Source organism: Acanthisitta chloris, unplaced genomic scaffold (genome assembly GCF_000695815.1).
Source record: "Acanthisitta chloris isolate BGI_N310 unplaced genomic scaffold, ASM69581v1 scaffold13733, whole genome shotgun sequence".
Lineage (NCBI taxonomy): Eukaryota > Metazoa > Chordata > Aves > Passeriformes > Acanthisittidae > Acanthisitta > Acanthisitta chloris.
In genome coordinates, this window is record NW_008665481.1 from 2,304 (window position 1) to 21,390 (window position 19,087).

Sequence of the window (19,087 nt, forward strand, 5' to 3'; positions counted from 1 at the left end):
ACATGCGCTTCAGCACCAAGGAGCCACAGGCATTGTCCAAGTGGTAAAATAGGCCTAGAGCTCAGCTCCTGCTCTGTGGATACAAAAACTGCAACTAACTCCACTACACAGGTCTCCAAAAATGGCACTGATGGAGATGCTTTTGCCTAGCATGTGGTATTTGTGTAAACACATAAGCAATCCCAAAAACACCAGGCAGCTCCAGCATACTGCAGATCAGTTTTTAACCATGGTACGGCAAGTGCCTACCAAGTTACCATGTGAAACTGCTGATGTTACAAGTCTGTGCAGACAGACACACACCCCTGGCTAACGTGTGCCCAGGTACTAGAGGTGCAGATTCAGGCAGAGCTGTTGGTTCTCCTACAGGGGCTGAGGACTGTGGCTAAGCAAGGGCCAGGTGTGAGCCAAAGCTGTCCCCACTTCTTCCCCACCCCTCCCTCCCTGCGGTCCCTGAAGCTACACTTGGTTTTCTGTTTGAAGCAATAATTTACTTTTAAATCTGTGTAAGGAAATAACTGCAGCCCAGAGCTTCACCGAGTTCAGCTTGGGAAAAAGAAGAAAGCAAACCCATCCCCTCAGCCCATGCCTCCCAGTCCTCCCCCAACCCCACATCTCACCCTGGCAGATGAACCAGGAGCCAAAGCGCGTTTCGCAGCTGTACGTGATGCATTTCATTTCAACTAGGAGTTCCTTCATAGCAAAAACTTATTCCTTTTATCCTGTGTCTGTGTGCATATCTATGTTACATCTCTCTATATACTAATAAATATATATGGCCTGTTTTAAAGTGCCAATTTATAAAAAAGCTGCCTCCTTAAAAGGCAGGCAAGACCCAATTTCATCCATGACAAGAAGGGAGCAGAATTGACTGAATATTGCCAAATGACGTAAAACATAATTTAAAATTTCTTAAATAAATATAAAAGTTATTCCTAAAGAAGCCATAGGCATGTCAACAATATAGGTTGTAACCGGCACTCGACAACTAAAGTACCATTGGAAAACTAAAATGCCATAGCAACTTCAGCAATAGGTATGATACATTGCAAACATTTTTTCCTTTTTAAATTAAATGTACACCACAATGAACTTAAAAAAAATGCTATTGGTGCAGTAAGGAGAAGACTTCTCAGGTGTTACGGGGAAGGGGACCATGCATAGAAAGCTGTGTCTGTATACTCGTTGTAAAACAGGTCTATAAAGTGTAAAGCAGGTAACACAGTTGATACAAGAACCCAACTCTATACGAGATGCCAAGTGATGTCACACGACTGGCTCCAGTTTCAACAGCAATGGATATTAAAGCAAGTCCATCCAGTGCAGGTACGAGATGAGCTTCACTGCAGTAATACTGAAGTTGCCTTTTTCAGCACTTAGCACAGTGAGGTGGGTGAGGGAAGGAGAAATGCTCCAAGAAAGGGCGAGCGGACGCTCTCGGCCCCAGTCCTCTGCCCCGCCCTCAGTCCGGGAGTGGCTCTCTCTCGGTGGGCAGTGGGCGCGTTGCTCCGCTTCGAAACCACTCGCAGGAGCTCCGTGCGAGGAAGTGCTGATCTGCCGCCGCGTTAAGGCGCTCCGGGCGGGAGGGATGCCCTGGGCAGGCTCAGGGACAGCGACCCGGCCCCGGGGCAGGGAGCTGCAGCCGCGGCAGCTCTCAGGACCTCTTTGGGTGAAGTTCCACAACTGTTTCCTGCCAACTGCTTCACATACGTGTTGGAAAAGGACATGGCTCTAAGTTTCAGGAATCACAGTAGTGCGCAGTGGGTACAGCAGGGAGCAAACACTTGTGAAACTCCGACAGAAGCAGCTCCCAGCCCTTTCTTAAAGCACTTTTTTTTTGTTTGCATTCAGGGAAACCGACTGCAGGCTTATTTGATCCAATTTTCTCTTTGCACCATACACATATAAAACATTACAACTCTGTATAAAAGTACAAGTGGTTCTTGTACATCTGAATTATGCAGGAACTATGTGAGCAAATCCTATCAAAATAGCTATTTTTTGTGTGTATAAACAGCATTTGTTTTTAGAAAAAACAATATCATAAACTGCAGAATCTGTACAAAAATATAAAATAAATTTGGGCAGCAGTTTCTAAACAGCCATGTAAATGCAACACTTAAAGAGGAGCAGGTTAATGCCTCCAAAAGGCTGAATTGCTAAGTCAACCTATACAGGGCTAAAATGGTATTGAGATTATCTAAATAATAAATTTTTTTACCTCTTGCAATAAAACTTATAGAAAAAATAGACAAGTATGCACATGCAATTTACAGCTTTCCCCAACATAATCCTTGTGCTTAGCTTTTACTTTTTTTTTTCCTTTTTTTCTTTTTTTGTTTTTGTAATAACATATTATTGTCTACAATACGTATTCTTTCCTATACCAGGATATTCAGTCTTCCTTGAGGAACCACTTTAAAAAAAATACATTAGAAGTGGTCATACATGGATGAAGGCACTCCAATTCTGCTCGAAGCAAAAACTAGTGTGATCCTTTTCTTTTCAAAAAAGGCAAGCAAGGATGCATGCACAGTGCTGTGAATCGGGGGTGGGAGGGACTATGGAAATACTACCGAGTGTATATACTGGTACTTAAAAAAAAAAAAAAGTTGCTATATTTCTAATATTTTAAGACCCAACAAGCACCTCCATGATGTGATCCAGTTCTGTGAGATCCATTTTGAAAGGCTGATTTGGAGTTACTGGTTGACTGCTGTACGGAGCGAGAGTTTTTAGGAGCTCATCTGCGGAGACAGGAGCCATTTTTGAGGCAGCTCCCGTGGCAGACGTGCAGGGGTCAAAATCATACATGGACGTATCAATGTCAGCGAACAGAATGTCATCCAGGGTCAAGTCTGTGAGGAAACCTGTGGAAGCTGTTATCTCAAAGTTGCCAGGTAGGGAGTCCATGAGTTTGGATTCAGCCGTTCTGCTCTCTGGGAGGCCCTCAGGCTTGTGAATGTTGGACTCGCTGGGGTGGGCTTTAGAGTCATCGGCTGCTGGCCTCTGCGGAGGTAGGTGCTGGACAAAGCTCCTCGATTTCGTCCAAGGCTGAGGAGAAGCTGTCCTTTACTGGGTGGAGAGCAGGAGGCGATGGTTTTGTGGGACCATCGTGCTGGACTGTCGGGGAAGTGCAAAACGTGTCGTCCTCGAGCAAGGAGGCTGGGGTGAGGCAGGACTCCAGGGGCATAGTGCTTACAAAGTCAGGGGGGAGCAGGGGCTGGGACGTGAGGTGGCTGAACGCCGGCTGGGCCTCGCGGAAGTTGTCGCTGAGAGGGTCGGCAGGCTGCGAAGCGGTCACAAACATGGGCCTCAAGCTGCCTTCTTGTTTGAGTTCTTCCTGGATTCGCCTCAACATGTTGTTAATTAAAACTGTCTTTTGCAAGCTTGGCTCGGTTAATGGCCTGTGGTTATAAAGTTTCATAAGGGAAATGTTGAAGATAGTCTGACGCTGTAAGGTGTAAGACACCTTAGAGGGACCGTCAGTAGGAGACACCACTTTGCCTTCCAACCCATCTTCATGCTCGTCAAACTTCCGCTTTCCTCCTTTCCCCAACATATATCTGAAAGGAGAGAGAGAACAATGAACAGACAGCAAAGCAAGTGCAGATCTGTCCATATAAATAACTCAGTTTTGGCCCACAGCAGCGTGACGAGGAAGGAGAAGCCGCCGTAACACAGTGCTCCGGTCCGTCGTGTTTAAGCAGGGCTAGGCTGGTAAACTCCAAGCAGGAATTCAAATAGCATCTATAATACTCAGGATGCTGCAAGCTTGGCAGCAAATTTCCCTCTTGCATATGTTAAGTGTATGTTCCCCAAACACCTGTACATAGATGCACAGGCTATAGACACCACATTGAAAGTTTCTTTAAATTTCCTGACCAATGCAGTACTATGTCTGGGAATACAAACGTAAAGCACCAAGGTTCTTACAATTAATTTCCCTTTTTATTCGAAAGGTTGCTCACAGGGGAAGGGAAGTGAGGCTCAAGCAACTGACAGAAACCTTCCCAGTGAAGTTGGGAGATTCAGCCCTTTAGTACACCAGGATATAAGCATATGGGTTTATTTAACTGATCGCCTAAGGACTAAACTACCAGAGCAGGAAATGCAGTTATTACACTCAGAATTAGATAAATTACAGATGAAGAAAAGGATCTGTCAAGTCTTTTAGTCTAATCCCCAAGACTGCTCTCTGCACTACACTGCTGCTGGTCAGATGGCAGATGCTGAAGAAGGAAACAACGGGGATTTTACCAAACTTGCCCCACATCATAAATAATTTCTAAGCTCAGAGTAAGTAGGGCAGTTCAATCCCCAGTGCTGTCTCTTCCAGGATGTTTCAGAGAGCCTGTAAATGCTCCTCTACACAGCACAGTCCCAACCTCATTTTGTCACCATTATTTTTGTGACACGAAGATCCCCCCAAACGCAGAGCAATGAAGGAATCACTGTGCTGTGACTGTAGCACGATCTAACGTTATGTTCTCTCATTTTCCCAGGTAGAGTGGTGAGGCACCAGAGCCCCAACCCACTCACCCCTTTAGTAGGATCCCCTGTTCATCCCTGTATCCCTCCCTCTGTTTAACAAAGCTCTAATAAAATGGCAGAAGATTTCTGCCTTGTTTAAAAAAAAAAAAAAAAGTGGAAGAGGCTTTCTAGCCACAGCTAACCATAAAGAAGTTGCAACAGCCATATGGATTTTTACCCCAAACCTGATTCCTCTCACATTATGCAGCTATTGTCTAGGAGACAAAACTCGCCTTCCTTATTTGAGTACAATTCCCAATTCCCTCAGCAGGATCTGTGCCTGCAAAATGACTGCACCAGGCAGGTCTAACACCACTTTGATTATCATACACCAGTTCTGCCGACAGACAATGTAGCTAAGGACTTACAAACAACCCTGAGAATGACTGACAAGCATTTAAAAGCAAAGAGCCCTTCGGAAAGCAGGAGAGGGGGCAAAAGGAGTCAGGGTTTCAATGCCAGAAGAGATTCAGAAAGCATTTGCTGGGCAGTAAATCCAAAATCAGAACAGGTGAAGTGAGCCTCTCCTGGTTAAAAATAAGTCCCAAATCCAGATAATTTTCTAGCATATTATGCAATTTAAGAAAGAAAGGCAGGGGGAGGGAGCAAGCTGAGTGGAGCTGAGGAACAGGTAGGCTGTCATCCAAGTTCCTTGGCCAGCTACCAGCAATTCCAGCGCCTGGAATCTTGGGTGAACAAAACCTCTGAAATTTAGCACTACTGCCGAAGTCTGGTTTTTCTCTGCTCCCTAGTGTCACTTCCATGGACTACTTCAGAGCTGTGCACGTGGGTTTGGGGTGCGGGGAGGGCTGTGTTGTTCAAATGTTCCTGGTGGACACGCTCCCTTCCACTTTGGATAGATAGGGCAAGAAAGGGAGGATCAGGCTAGCAAGAATCAAAAACCCTGCCCAAATCCAGCACGTTGTTAAAGCAGCAGGGGGTTAGGAGGAGAGCTAGCAGCTTTCCATCCCTTCCTGCTATCTCCTTCCCCTGAAAAAAGACAGACTCTCTCCTAAAGACATACCGATGCTCCTTCCACAATGCTCTATTTAAAGAAGACATTTTTTAATGGCTTGGGGACTCTAAGAGTTTTGAAGTTTGTCAGGCTCTGCCAGGAATGTGTAAAAATATTCACTGTACAGAGCAAACCTTTTTCCCCATGATAAAGAAAACAGCCCACTGGGGCGTCCAGGCTCTGTTCCCTGGGCTCAGTTATTCATCACTGCCAGGCGACACTGCCAGGCATTTCCAACAAACCCAGTCGAGCTCACTGCCATCCAAGATTGAAGTGTGGTAGTTAACACGGTTTTTTAAGCTGATCAGTAAGAGCTATGGGATCATCATCATTAAGTAAACACAACGATAACCTCACTACACCATTTTCCAGGAAGCTCAGAAATGATTCAAGGTTTCCTGTATGTATGACTGTCAAGCTTTCACGTCTCACTTAATCTTCACGTCACTTGATTCAGAGTTTGCCCTCTTAAAAGACAATAGTTCAGGCAACTCCCAGTCTCATCTACTAGCTTTTCAGCACAACTTTCAGTTTCCTTTTTCCTAATACTCTGAAGAGGGTTTAACCATTAAAGCAGCAAAGCAGGATGCCAGTCTAAGCATGGGGGCTTTATTCCACTGAGGGGCTCAAATGAGCACCACTAGACTCTCAGCTTTATAAAGTTTTATTTTATTCCCTTCTCCGCTGGCATGCAAATGGGAATTGTAAAAAATGTTTTCCTCCAGTTTCCATAAATCACTTTATTCATGCTAAGTGAAGCAAGGAGAAGGTGTCTTTTTAGACCAACTGATAGAGTGGGTAAAACCAGACATACTCGCGGGCTTGCAAGTATTCCTTGGGCTCTCTCTAAAGGAATTTTGTAGTTTCTGACCACTGGAGCTTAAGACAATGTTGCCTACTTGTTCTTTACAGTTCTAACCATCTCCTCCCTCCTTCAACCAACAGTTTCACGCCTACATTAAAGAGATCACTGTTGCATGTCTTAAGATACACTTTAAAAAGAGCAAGCTGTACAGTACCAGCATTCGACCTGAATCAGTTCTGTTCATCACAAAAAATTTACTCTCAGCCTTTCCAGCCAAAGCTCCTGCTGGGAAAATGAAAATGCCAAACCTTGACCAAAGATCAGTACAAATGAGATAAAAGCCTGCACCATCCCAAGTGTCAGAGACAGAGCTGTCCTACCAAGTCATACAGCCACAACAGGGACAGCCAGACAACAAGAACACACCCAAGAGCAAAACTGGGCAGGCAGTGACAAAGGGTCACATTCATGGAGGGTCTTTCATGCATCTGCTTGGGCTGAGCAGCAATCTCAGCCAGATGTACTTCTGCTGCATTTTCATCTGTCTGCTGAACATCATTTTGAGGCCAAGTGTTAAGACGGATGTCGCTTTGTTGTTGTTTTAACAAAGGGTGCTGCAAGGTTTTGGTATGCAAGCTAGTTTGCAATGTTCCTTATGTATGTAGAACCAGAAAGCTGAAGAAAGACAATGGAAAAACTGCATTTACCTGGGGACTGGGGCAAGGGGAGTTAATTGAAGATTTTCCCCAATATAATCTACCAGGTGGCTCTAGCTCTGAAAGACCCAGAGCCAAAAGCTAAACCATCGGTGCTGAGAAAGATTCGACTTGCTTTTTTGCCCATTTAGGGTGATTACATGCACCTGAGCACCAGAGAAAACCCATCATTGTTTGGGATTTGTCTTGTCTTAACTGGAAAACAAAAGTAATATTTGTGTTTTTTTCATTTGCGTGTCATTTAGCTTCTTTTTATTGGCTCTACCTGCTCTTCAGACAGAGCTAGAAAAAAATGCAGTTGGGGCTCAGTAGAAGAGATGATCAGCCTGGAGCGGATGGTTCTCTGGAGTCAACCACCATCAATTAAACACAGAAAAGCTCATGCAATGCCTGACTATGTCTCTGAGTCCACTTAGTGATGAATCCTTCGCTCTCTGGAGGGCAGAGGCATGTGCACATCGTGAGAGAAGTATTGTATTTATTGATCGTGCTTCGGACATTATACCTTGTCACTGCTGGACTATATCTAAAGTCTTTTATAATCAGGAGTTTGGCATAGGAAAGCACTAGATACATAAAAAGGGAGAGGAAAAGTGATTTGGTTATCTCACCAATAATAAAAGTAACCTTTAATATTAATTCTCAATGGCTTTTAACAGTTTAGTTTAAAATGTCTCCCAAATCTGAGGGCTCTTCTTGGAAATCAGTTCTACAATCCACTAGGCCCTCCCTGCTCATAAAGACAGACAAGAAGAAAAAAAAGAATGAGGAACTGAGCCCCAGGAGGAACAGCAGAAAAGGATTTTTAAGAAGTCACATTTCCACTCACAGATTTACGCCAACCTCTCCGTCAGCCTAGAGGGTGAACAGCTTAATAGAGTGAGGTTCACTTTTAGAACAAACACCACGTTGCTCAAAAAGGTAAAAGCATCGAATCCCAGAGTCCATGGGCAATCATTCCTTCCCACACAGCCAAATGCTGGAAGACAGGTGTGAACAGCAGGGGCTTGTGTGAGAAGTGGAGTTTAAAGCAGGACCAGTTACTTTGTGAAATCTTAGGTAATTAAAACCACAGGGGAAAAAAAAGGAGGGAGAAAGAAAAAGGCAACTTGGGGGAATTTAAACACTACTTCACACATATGTTCATGAAAAAAAACGAACAAAACCTCATGACACAAAAGCTCCCCAATAAAAGCCCCCTGAACTGCAATGAGAGTATTGAATTGGCACATTTCATTCCCAAAACAAAGTTTCACAAACCTCAGGGGTAAGTGAACCTCACCAGGGTTTCTCGGAGAACCTATCCAGTAAATTACGCAAGTGCTTTCTGTGTCACTTCTGGCACATGAAATATAATTTTCCTCTCCTCCATCCCTCACTCCTCATCCTTGAGGGTTCCATTGGCTGTATCCTGGCCCAACGGTAGTCAATGAGTGTTTTGTTACTGACTTCAGCAGAATCAGGATTTGGCACAGAGAGCTGCAGGACCAAAATAAAAAGGCCTTTTATGCCAACTGGGTTCAACTGGCAAGACAAGGCCTAGATCCTCTGAGCTAGCAGAGGCAGGCTGAGCTGCTGCGAGGTGTTTCAGTGCTGCTAGATCCAGCCTGAGGGACCACCTGAACTTGTAACCAGGCCCCACAGCTTCAAAGTATCTATCACCTAGAGCTAGGGAGGCAAACTGGGAAACCTCTCTCTCCCCATCCATGTTTCTACATCCCCAAGGCCACAGAGAGAGACAGAGAGAGAGAGAGTGGACATATCTCTGCAAGACCCCTCAGGGCATGACCACGGGCTCACCCACCACAGAACAATGCTCCTTGGTCAGCAGGATCCTGGCAAAGCAGAGCAAACCTGCCCCAGCAGCTGGGAGCTGGTCTGCCGTCTGAGAGCACAAGTATCCTCCTCCCATTCAAAGTCAGAAAAAAAAAAAACCAGCAGAGGGCAAGGCCAGCATAAATCTGGCACCTTCTCCCAGCCTCACTAAAACCAAGGAGGAAAGCCCAAGTGTCGAGGTTTAACTCCAGGACTGGAGCAGATAAGCAACATGGACTTTGAGACAGCCACAACATGATGAAAATCACCCCTCCTTGGGGATTTCGTCTGTTGACACCAGAGTCTTTAAATCCTGGCACGGCAGCATCCCCGGAGCTAGGACAGCATGTACCACGCAGTACCGCACGGTTGCATTCCCCGTGCTGCAGCAGCAGCTGGCTCAGTGTGCACTGACCAGTGCGGGGGGGGAGGTGGTGGTGGTGGTGGTTTTTTTGTCTACAAGGCTGCTTCTCGGGATCTGATGCAGACTTTACTTGTGGAGTGTGTTGCATCTGTTACCTGGCTAGAGAGGACTCCTGACAACTGCTGCCTGGTAAAAAGTGGGTCTCATGTCACATGTGAGTTGGGAAATAAATCCCCCAACCCCATAAGAGAGGCAGAGGGAATGGAGCTGTGCTGGGGTTTCTGTCCTCTCCAGAACCAGTGCTCAGACAATTACAAGGTTTGTTTTCCCTGACACATTTTACATTAGTTTGTTTTTTTTTAAACCGAGTGAGGTTTAAGAAGCACTTACAAAATACTCTCTTAGAGTATATTGAAAAATTGGCCCCCAGGTAACTCTGTGCTTCCAGAGAGTACAGGGAATTGTTTTTCTGTTTTCAAGCCTTTGCTGCAAGGCTGTCAGTGCCAGCAGTAACTGTAAATGGCAGGTATTTCTCACACATGTTTTATAGGGACTGAACTCTTCCCTTCTCCTGTGGTAGGCAGACAAACCTTGGCTCTTCCAGAAGAAACAGAGAGGCGAGCAAAGGTCATCAGCACCTCACTCCTGCATTTGGAAAGAAAGGCAGCTTCCCCCTCCCTCCAGAAACACAGCTTTAGGCACCTACTAGTGAGACCCGGGGGGAAAGCAGTTAGCAAGCTGAGTGACAGGGGTCTATTCCAGTCTCAAGTTAAAAATCAAATAAGAAGGGAAATCATACTGGGTGACTCTCAGAGGCTAATCTAAGTAGGAATTACTTGGGGACTGGTTTAAGGAAACCTCTGGCAAACAGGAGACAACAGAGGAAACTCAGACTCTCATCCGAGAGGTATGTGAAGTCGTGCAGCTCTCGTGGGGATTGACTTTGATACTCAGAGCCTGGAGTCCCCAGGTCCCTGAAGGAGTGTCCATGTTAATCAGAAAGTAAGGTGAAGCCTTCCCTAGCAAATAAGCAATGCAATTATAAAGCCAGTCAATAGTGTAACGCCAGCCAACGTGTTCCAGCGATATTTTGAAACTGTAATCTGATCCTACTGTTTCCATCCTCGTGCCTTGCCTGCTCTCCCTTGTTGCGTACTGTACTATTTGAGGCCCAGAGGGCAAAGCAAGCTCTTGCTGTTTGTTCATGATCACAAACTGCATTTGGAGTGAGAGCTCTATGTGCGCCACCCACACCACTTTCTTGATAGTTTCTTAAACTTGTAGCTTGCCAAGGCCCTGCTAGAAGGATCTCTGCAAAACAACCAAAAACACAAGCTCCACTTCTGCCTTCAGTTTCCAGCAACTTTTCACAGTGCTAAAAAACCGTAAAGCCACAGTGGAAGGGAATCTCTGACTCTGTAGTATGTTAAGTCTTGCAGGAAACATGTTTCTATTAAATTGGAAACAGTTTCTAATGCTGTCAGTTTGCTAAATGTAACATGTTGCTCTGGAAGAAGGGGAGCAGCTTTAATGCTTTTTGACTAACTGCACACATCCAAACAGAGCAAGTATGTCTGATAAAGCTGGAATGGGCTCCAATAAATATAGCTTAGAATAAATTACTGCCTCGTTAAGTAATTGTTTGGAAAAAGGACAGCAGGTTTTCTAGATTACAGCCATGTTATTAAGGGTGTTTATAATATTAGGAATTCTATCAGGGTAGCAGAACTTAATGCAAGTTTAAATCAGAGGAGCACTTGTTAGCTCATTAAAGCATTAAAGACTACCCTGGCAGAACTAGAAGGTGAACAAGACTGCACAGGTTCTACGCGTGGAAAGCTAGAAAGGCATATTACAAACCTCTGCGAGGCTGAAGGCAAGAGCAAAAGCCCTGAGCAGCTCTGACAGCTTCTTTTCAGTACAAAGCAAAAGGGGAATATAGCTCTGTAATGCACCAGGGATGAAAAATATTTATTCAAAATAGGCTTTATTCACACCCAGGAAGGCAGTTGTATTTACTGGAGGAAAAAAGAACATGCTCGAATTGGCCCAGCAGAACTCATTTCTGTCTCAAAGATCTCAAAGCCAAAATGTCAATTCTCATACATTCTGCTTCAAACAGGACTTCCCATCAGCATCCTTACAACTGCGCCCAGAAGATGCAAAGAAGCTCCCAACCTGCCCTTTTTTTGGTCTTGTCCTTAACTGGAAGCTTTATGAAACAAGATTTCTATGATTGCCACCAATCCTGACAGTACCTGCTCTGAGCCATGAGTCCCCCCTGCTTCCCACTACCAGGAGCTGCTTTGTTTAGGGTTAGTTACTGAGGGGAGAGATTTTCAACAAGATGGCAAAGCTGTCCTCTCCTCAGGTCACCTCTGTGCCAAATCTCCTTTACATTCTTCCCCAGAGCAGATGCACATACCATCTACTCACAACAGTGGCCATGCCACCACACAGGAGACTCCTCCTCAGGGTTCAGCTTAGCTGAGACTCTGAGCTTCAAAGAGCCACCAAAAAGAGCTGGGCCATGGTTATTCTGAAATTTGGGTCTCCATGTGGCAGGAAGTAGCCAGGCCTGCCAAGTGTGAATCAAGTTATATCGTGTTGTGTACTCATGGGCTCAGCAACTCTGCTGCCAGCATCAAAAGCTCAGGGACTAGGAGCTGCTTTACACACTTGGGCATCAGCAGGAGGAAATCAGAGCTGCAGTAAAGCAAACCAGGCACAGCACTAGGCCAGATCCTCTGACTTTACTATGTGATTAGCTGATTATTCAGTAGACTCTGCTTGTTGTCACCCAAAAAAATATGTGAGGGCTTCTACACACAAGCCTCCCTGGGATCAGCCAAGAAGCTCCCTCTGCTCCACATCACTGTTTCTTTCCACAAGTGTAGCACTCTGGGCCTCCTTGCACGGAAGCAGGAGATGCCAGTCTCACAGGCAGGACCACAGCACGATGAATTCCCTATCAGTGGGCAAGGAGCCATGCCAGAGCCAGTGCACACAGCTCTGTGCTGGGAGAACTGTAGCCATCAGCTCTTCAAGAGGTAGAGCAGAAGCAATTAAGATGGCTGTGTATCGCTTTGGGGCCCAATTCAGCCAAGGGCTGACTGCCTCCCATTCCTTCCCACTGCAGAGCCAGCAGGCATCAGCACAGAGAAAGTGCTGGCTCTAAAGAGACACCTCACTTGCAAATTAAATTCAAAAGCAAGCTGAAAGAGCTAGAGCAGCTACCAGAAAGTGGCACAGGCTAGCAAACACACATTCCCTTTTCCCTGCTAAAATTACACGCCTGTAACGACAAGATGCTCCTGGTCAGAATCTAAGGGAGAATGATGAAATAGCCAGGCTGGCTGTGCATCCCTCCTCCCCTGCACTGTCGCACGGAACAATAGATTACGGCAACGTTGTGTTGTATTGTACAAGACATCTCTATTGGCACGCGCACGTCATGGGCTAGCTGGTATTTTTAGCATACGTAGGGACAGAGTATTGTAGACCCATCTCCACCGGATGTGTGCAATTCCTACCAAGGTTAATGAGAATTGTGTGCATCCAAGAGAGATGAGACCCCTTTGTGTATAATAAGGGAGAGAGTTTTTCCCACCTGTGTATAATTACTTTGAATCCTATCGTAGTATCTTTTCCCCCAAAGATACCTTGTTTTTCCCCCTTGTCATAGACCCTTAATAAACACATGGTGTGGGGAAAAATACCCACGCTACTGTAGAAAGGACTGAATGGTTTGCCAAAAAGTAGGTTATTGCTCTGAAAATAGTGTTGAACAAATTCTCACAGTCAAACTGAAAAGCAGTGAATGGCAGGATGGAAGAAGAGGAGAGAGGAAAAAAAATCTTCTGAAAAAATATATACATTAAAATGCACCATACATCCCAGCAACAAGTCATTTTAGTTTCTGGCCTGCAGATTTTATTTGATAACCAGTTTCTCACTACTGAGTTAGAAGAGGAGAAAAGAAAGGTTTTCCTGGCATTTCTTAAAGTAGCTATAACTGCATATGAGTCGTTCTCAACATTTTTGCTTAAATGAAATGAACACAGCCCTGCAAACAAGTACATTCTGTGAAAAAGCACTCACTAATCCCACAAGTTTCTCTTAAAGAAGTGGAAAAGCTGTTGGACATTTCTCCAGCACCAGTGAAAAAAAAACAAACAAAAAAAGGGTAGTTACAATTTGCTGTGGAATTTTGCTAAGATGGTGTTAAACGATGTTAAGAAAGATGGTAACTTGGCCTTTCAGTCCTGTGTACTAAAGCTCCTGCATTTGTTGAAATACACGTGTTCTCATGTCCTATGAAGGAGCCTCCTGAAAACTGATTAAAGGGAGCTTTGGCCAGCCTTGAACTATTCTCTCAATCCGAACAGTTATGAGTTAGAGACAGAAGAGATTCCATTTTTTGTGGCACCTGCTTGATGTCACAATAAAAACTACAACACCACAGTGCTACTCTTTAAAACAGTCACCAATGATCCACATATCTTCTATGTGTAGTGATTTAAACATTTTCAAATAAGCTACTTAAACTTAGATAGAGACAGCCTTGTAACAGCATATTTTGACAACATGTGTATTAAATCTGTATTTTGAAGCATGCTTAGTACAGGTCAATTAACACAGAACAAACAAACTTAACCACAAACTAAGCCTTTGGAAATTGGGAGTGGAAAACACAGAAAGAGAACAGCTCAGGAAACTGAATGTCCTAACCTTCATTTCATATTCAGTCAGGCACAACCCATTCACCTCACCCAAGAGAGTATTACAGTGATTTTCCCCACAATTGAAAGAAAACCCCTCATCCGAGCACGTGTGTGTCACGTATGTTCCCCTGCCAGCAAGGGGAAGCACAGCAGTGACAGGAAGCTTAACACTGTCTGTTACACACACAGAAAACATTCTCTCTGTTCTATTCATTCGCAAGTTATTTGTGGAACACTTTAGTTAGAAGAGCAAAGGGTTTGTTTAGAAGAGCAAATTTTGCCAAGCAGATGAAACAGGAGGGGTAAGGGGGAGACCGTGAGCCAGATCACAGGAGGGTAACCTAAGGAGGTTATTGTACCCCTGGGACAGCCAAGCATGAAAGTACCTTGGTCAAAAATCCCTCCGACCGCAGCACGGACTACTAAAGCCTAGGACACTCCTCCTACACGGGGCCAGGCCAAGGCTCACGAACTGACCAGCAACAATCCATGCCATGCCAAAAATGTTGATACAGAGTGGCCTCTCTCACACATGCACACATGTACGGGCACACAGAGCAGTAAGGAAGCAAAATACTACCACAGTTTAAAAAAAACCACTGTGGTTTGCACACAATCTTGATGAAATGTGTATTTTGAAAACATGCAAATGAAATGCATACACGTGGACGTGTATCTACTAAAGGCTTTTTCCAAGGGAGAAAGAGTGCCTGTAAAAACACATGAAAAGCAAAGTTTGTGGAGGCACCGGAAGATGATGATGTATTTCTGAATTAGGATTTAAAACTTCATTTTGCAGCTACCAGAAGTTAAGGCAAAGCTGCCTTTAGGCATCTCAAACTAGTCAGACCTGCTATAGCAGTTGCACAGTCTGCTTCAAATATGCCCTCCACGCTCCTTTCAACCTCCACCCCAACCTATATCCGCATAGTTTACCTCCAGTCATGGGTGGTTCTTTCTATAGCACAGCTCACTCAACTTTATTGCCTGCCTGGCATGACAGGAGATTTTTTTTAAGACTAATGTCACAGGCTACTATAAGAAACTGTAAGAAAACAGCAAATAATTGTCACATTTCCATTAAAGGTGAATGTGGCTCAAGCAGTACAAGGGTTTCCCAGGGGGATGAAAAGTCTGGGATTAATGCAACAGTTTAAATTGTTACAGATCATCTGAGCAAGTTTTAGGGTGAGTTTAGATCTTTCCACCAAGTCAGGGTTCCTTCAAAAAGGGAACTTCTTTTTTCTGCTACTTCTATATATTGCCCAGTTTTCAAAATAGCATTAAAAGAAAACAACCCACATTTGCACTTTGTATCCTACTATATTAAGAATACAATTTTTATTCTAACTTCACTGGGAACAAGCTGTCAGATGAAATCCAATACATCCTACTGGTGTGAAAGCAAAGTAAACAGGCTCTGGCTCCTAATAATTACACAGACTGAGACTCCTATGTCATTCAATCCCACTTACAACTCAATTCCAGATTTATTATAAGGAAAAATTCCTCTTTAAGACTACTGCTCCTCAAAACACTGATCATGCTATACAAGTTGGGAACTTCAGACTCTATATGGCAACACCTATGATTTTATGTACCAAGTAGAGGACAGTACCAAACCCAGTCCCTTATTTGGAAGAACAGTGGTCTGAAGTTGCCCTAACACAGGACTCCAACCATGGTTTTAATATCACTGCAGCAGCCTGAATCCACAGTCACTCTGATGTGGTGGTGGCTGGTGTCTCACCTGAGCTAGCTGAGCCTCCACCCTCAAAGAAGGGACACATGAAAACCAAAATCTTGCTCTCTGGTGACCTGACAGTTTCTTTGGTCCTTTAAAGTCTTCTTGCTCCTAGTCACAACCTAAAGCCATTTCTCAAGACCGATGAGGCTGTACCACTAGCTGCCCAATGCTCAGGGAGGCTGCCCCATCTCTCCCTTGGAAATGCCCCTCAAATCAGCTCTTCCCCACCCCAAAAATCCCCTTTGTGCCAGAGGAATCTCCCTGCTAGCACATCTTCACGGCTCCTTCTGGCCACTTTGCAATGACACACAACATCTGACACATTCATCAGGAGCCATCAGTGAGGCAAACATTGCAGTGCAGTTTCTATTCTGCACAGTGACACACACGCTGTTTAATAGCCACACAGCCACGGGAGGGAGGGCAGGGACCCTGCTGTGACACACACAGGCCTGTTTCTCCCATTAAACCACTGCTGTCTCCCAGCTACATGTTTGCTTTGGACTCTGGTTTAGGCTTGACTTCAGCACACCCAACAGCAACATCAGCACAGCATCTACAGGGCTTGCTTTCCCCCCTTGTGTTGAACAGTCAGGCACTGTTATCTTATTTTTTGTTATGGTGTTTGCATTGGTAATGCTGAACAAACCTGGAGCCTCCACTACAGCAAACACAAAAATTGACTCTGTTTATATAAGAATTAAAGAACTAACACATGTTGAGGGTCTCTCTCCATTTATAGAAATCAGCCACTTCTCCATGACAGCACAGTTTCTCTGATTGATGAAAGTTTAGAAATTTAAAGAAGTGGCAGAAATCATGCAACTAACCCCTGAAGAAAATGAGTGCTGTACTTAGATTGGCAAATTTCATCTTCTACAAGCTATTAATTAGCAGAAGGCTCATCAACACTAAAGATCTGTGCTTAGAGCCAACCTGCTTACATTGAAGCTGGACCTTGCTCTCTCCTTTGGAACACTCCTGATCTTTGGACTTGGTAACTGAAAGCTGCTGTTTCTGGCACTGATTCATGTGCATGTGCATGTGAAGGAACCACTGCAACTGGAGCTGTCTCCTCATGAGCCAGTTACACATATAAAGCAGAGTTAAAAGAAGGTGTCTCTCTTGCTACTCAGCCTTTATAAGTAGATCACCAGAAGACTACTTACACTTTCAAAGTACTGCATTCTCCTTGTTTGACAGATTACACTTTAAGATGTTACATAAAAGCAAAAATAGTCACAAGTATTTTGGATCACCTGCCTAGTGTTAGCACTGCCAGAGATGAACTGTGCCAGGAGTGCTTTACATCAGTGTGAAAAAAGTCAGATTTCCTAAAAAATTTTTGCCCTATGAAATATTTATTGGAAAAATAAAAGCAGCTCCTGTAATTGATGGCAAAATCCTTGAGACTAGATGTTGCATAAAATCTGTTGCACTTCATAGATGCTAAAAAAAAGTGAATTTAAAACAAGAAATTTGATGTTTTCCTTGGTATCAGGACATTACCTCAAACTCCTTGATGCCTCTCAGGCAGACAACCCTGAGCACTTTGATTATTTATGTTATTATTTCCACCAAAACACTGCAAAACTCATTATTTCATCTTTCTCATTAAAAAGAGCAGGTGTATAAAGGAATACAATTACAATTCTTAACAAACCAGCACTTACAGACATATTTAATGCTCTTTAAGACTGCTTCATCTACAGACAAAACCAAAAACTGAAGGACCTATGGCTAGCAAGTTTCTTTTTGTTTGTTTTCAATAATCAGTTTCAGAGAAAAAGAAATCAACTTGACACAAAAGTCAAAGCAGTGTTTTAATATGCACATAGTCTAGCTTCATTAGTTAGCAGTCCAATCCAGTTCCTGCAGTAAAGGAGTGGGTGGTTTTTGCTACCAACTTAAATGGAAGCAGGATCAGTCACAAAAGGAGGAATATCTCCAGCTGTTACGTTAGATTCTGCAATACTTGCCTGGACAATGGAAGTATTCCCAAGGACATGCTCTCAGATACCTGTCTGGCAGCACAAACTGCTAATCCTCCTCCTATCTCTACCACCACCACTAGTTCATTATATTAAATCTGATTCCAAAGATACCATCTCATTATGCAAAAATGTATGCATTTTAACTTCAAGCAGAAAGGACTACTTTCAATTCACCCTGCTAAATCAACTGCTCCATTTCTACAGCAACAGAAATACACGCAGCAACAACTTTTAAGAAAACACAATTCATTTTTACAGCTTGTTTTACCACATGAAAGCTTCCTGTGCACTTACATGTGCACTGAGGTGCCCCTGTCAATTTTGTACCCTGTGACAAGTCCATAAGACGGGAACTTTCATTTGGGCAGGTGAATGCCTAAAATTATCAGAATAAAAAGGTAGAAAATCTCGTTTCAACTGACACACATAGAAAGTGTTTACTCATTTGAGAGACACAAGCATAAAACTGGTGTTAGGGGTAGCCAAACTCTCTCCCACCGTGGTTTGAGTGACAGCACATTCTACAGTGGCCAAAATCCAGCACTCACTGACGGCAGCGAGAGCCCTGCTGACTGCACCAGGCTCCAGATGAAAAAGCCTGGACTTTCCTGCCCCCGAGAGCTTTGGATCTGCCTGAACACACACCACCACACGCAACAGTTTTGGCGTGCTGCACTGAAGTTTGGGTAAAGAAGCTGACGGCCCCCCAGGATGGAGATAAAATGGGCAGATTTGCGTTATTTTACACTGGCAGCTCACCCATAGCTGTAAATCAGCCACCAATGATCCCACCGGACAGCACACAAACGCCTACATAGATTTGCACCAAAAGTGGCTCTGGGTTTTCCAGCTGTGCTTCACAAAATGCAAGAAATGACAGCAGGTAACTGTACTTTAATTTTCATGCTTAAGAAGAACTTATCTTTCCAGATCCTGACACACTGACGAGAATAAATCAGCAAAAGCTCCGAATGAAAGTGGCATCGCAAAAAGATTGTTTTTCAGGCTTTCACCCACCATGAAAAAAAATCCTAATAAATATATTTTTTTGCCACCGCATCAACCACCTTGCTCAAAAAAAACCCCAAACGCCTGTTTCTCCGTGCTGGCGGTGCTCCCAGGGAAGACCCAAGTGCGCTATTGCTCAGGGAAAAGACAGGCTAATCCCCTGCCCTAACACCAACCCCTGAAAAGGGCCAGGCAGCGGATATGTCAGCTTTGCTCCAGCCGAGTGAAAGTCTCCCCCAGGCCCTCGGAGCTCTCCCGGCTCTAGGGACGCACCTCGCGGGGTCCTGGCGGGGCAGAGCGGCTCAGCCCCAGCCCGACGGGCTCCCCGCGCACACCACAGCTCACCGCGGTGGCGCCGCTTTCCCC

At 44.4% G+C, this 19,087-nt stretch overlaps 1 protein-coding gene across 1 annotated transcript; it reads right to left on the reverse strand.

Moving 5' to 3' along the window:
- Positions 1-1,505: 1,505 nt before the first annotated feature.
- On the reverse strand, positions 1,506-19,080 carry LOC103799455 (SERTA domain-containing protein 2-like). The gene is given in 4 exon segments (XM_009071778.1): positions 1,506-1,593; positions 1,653-3,004; positions 3,006-3,566; positions 19,067-19,080. Coding segments are annotated over 2 exon segments (930 nt in total). The 5' UTR covers positions 3,563-3,566; positions 19,067-19,080; the 3' UTR covers positions 1,506-1,593; positions 1,653-2,631.
- Between the last annotated feature and the right edge of the window lie 7 nt (positions 19,081-19,087).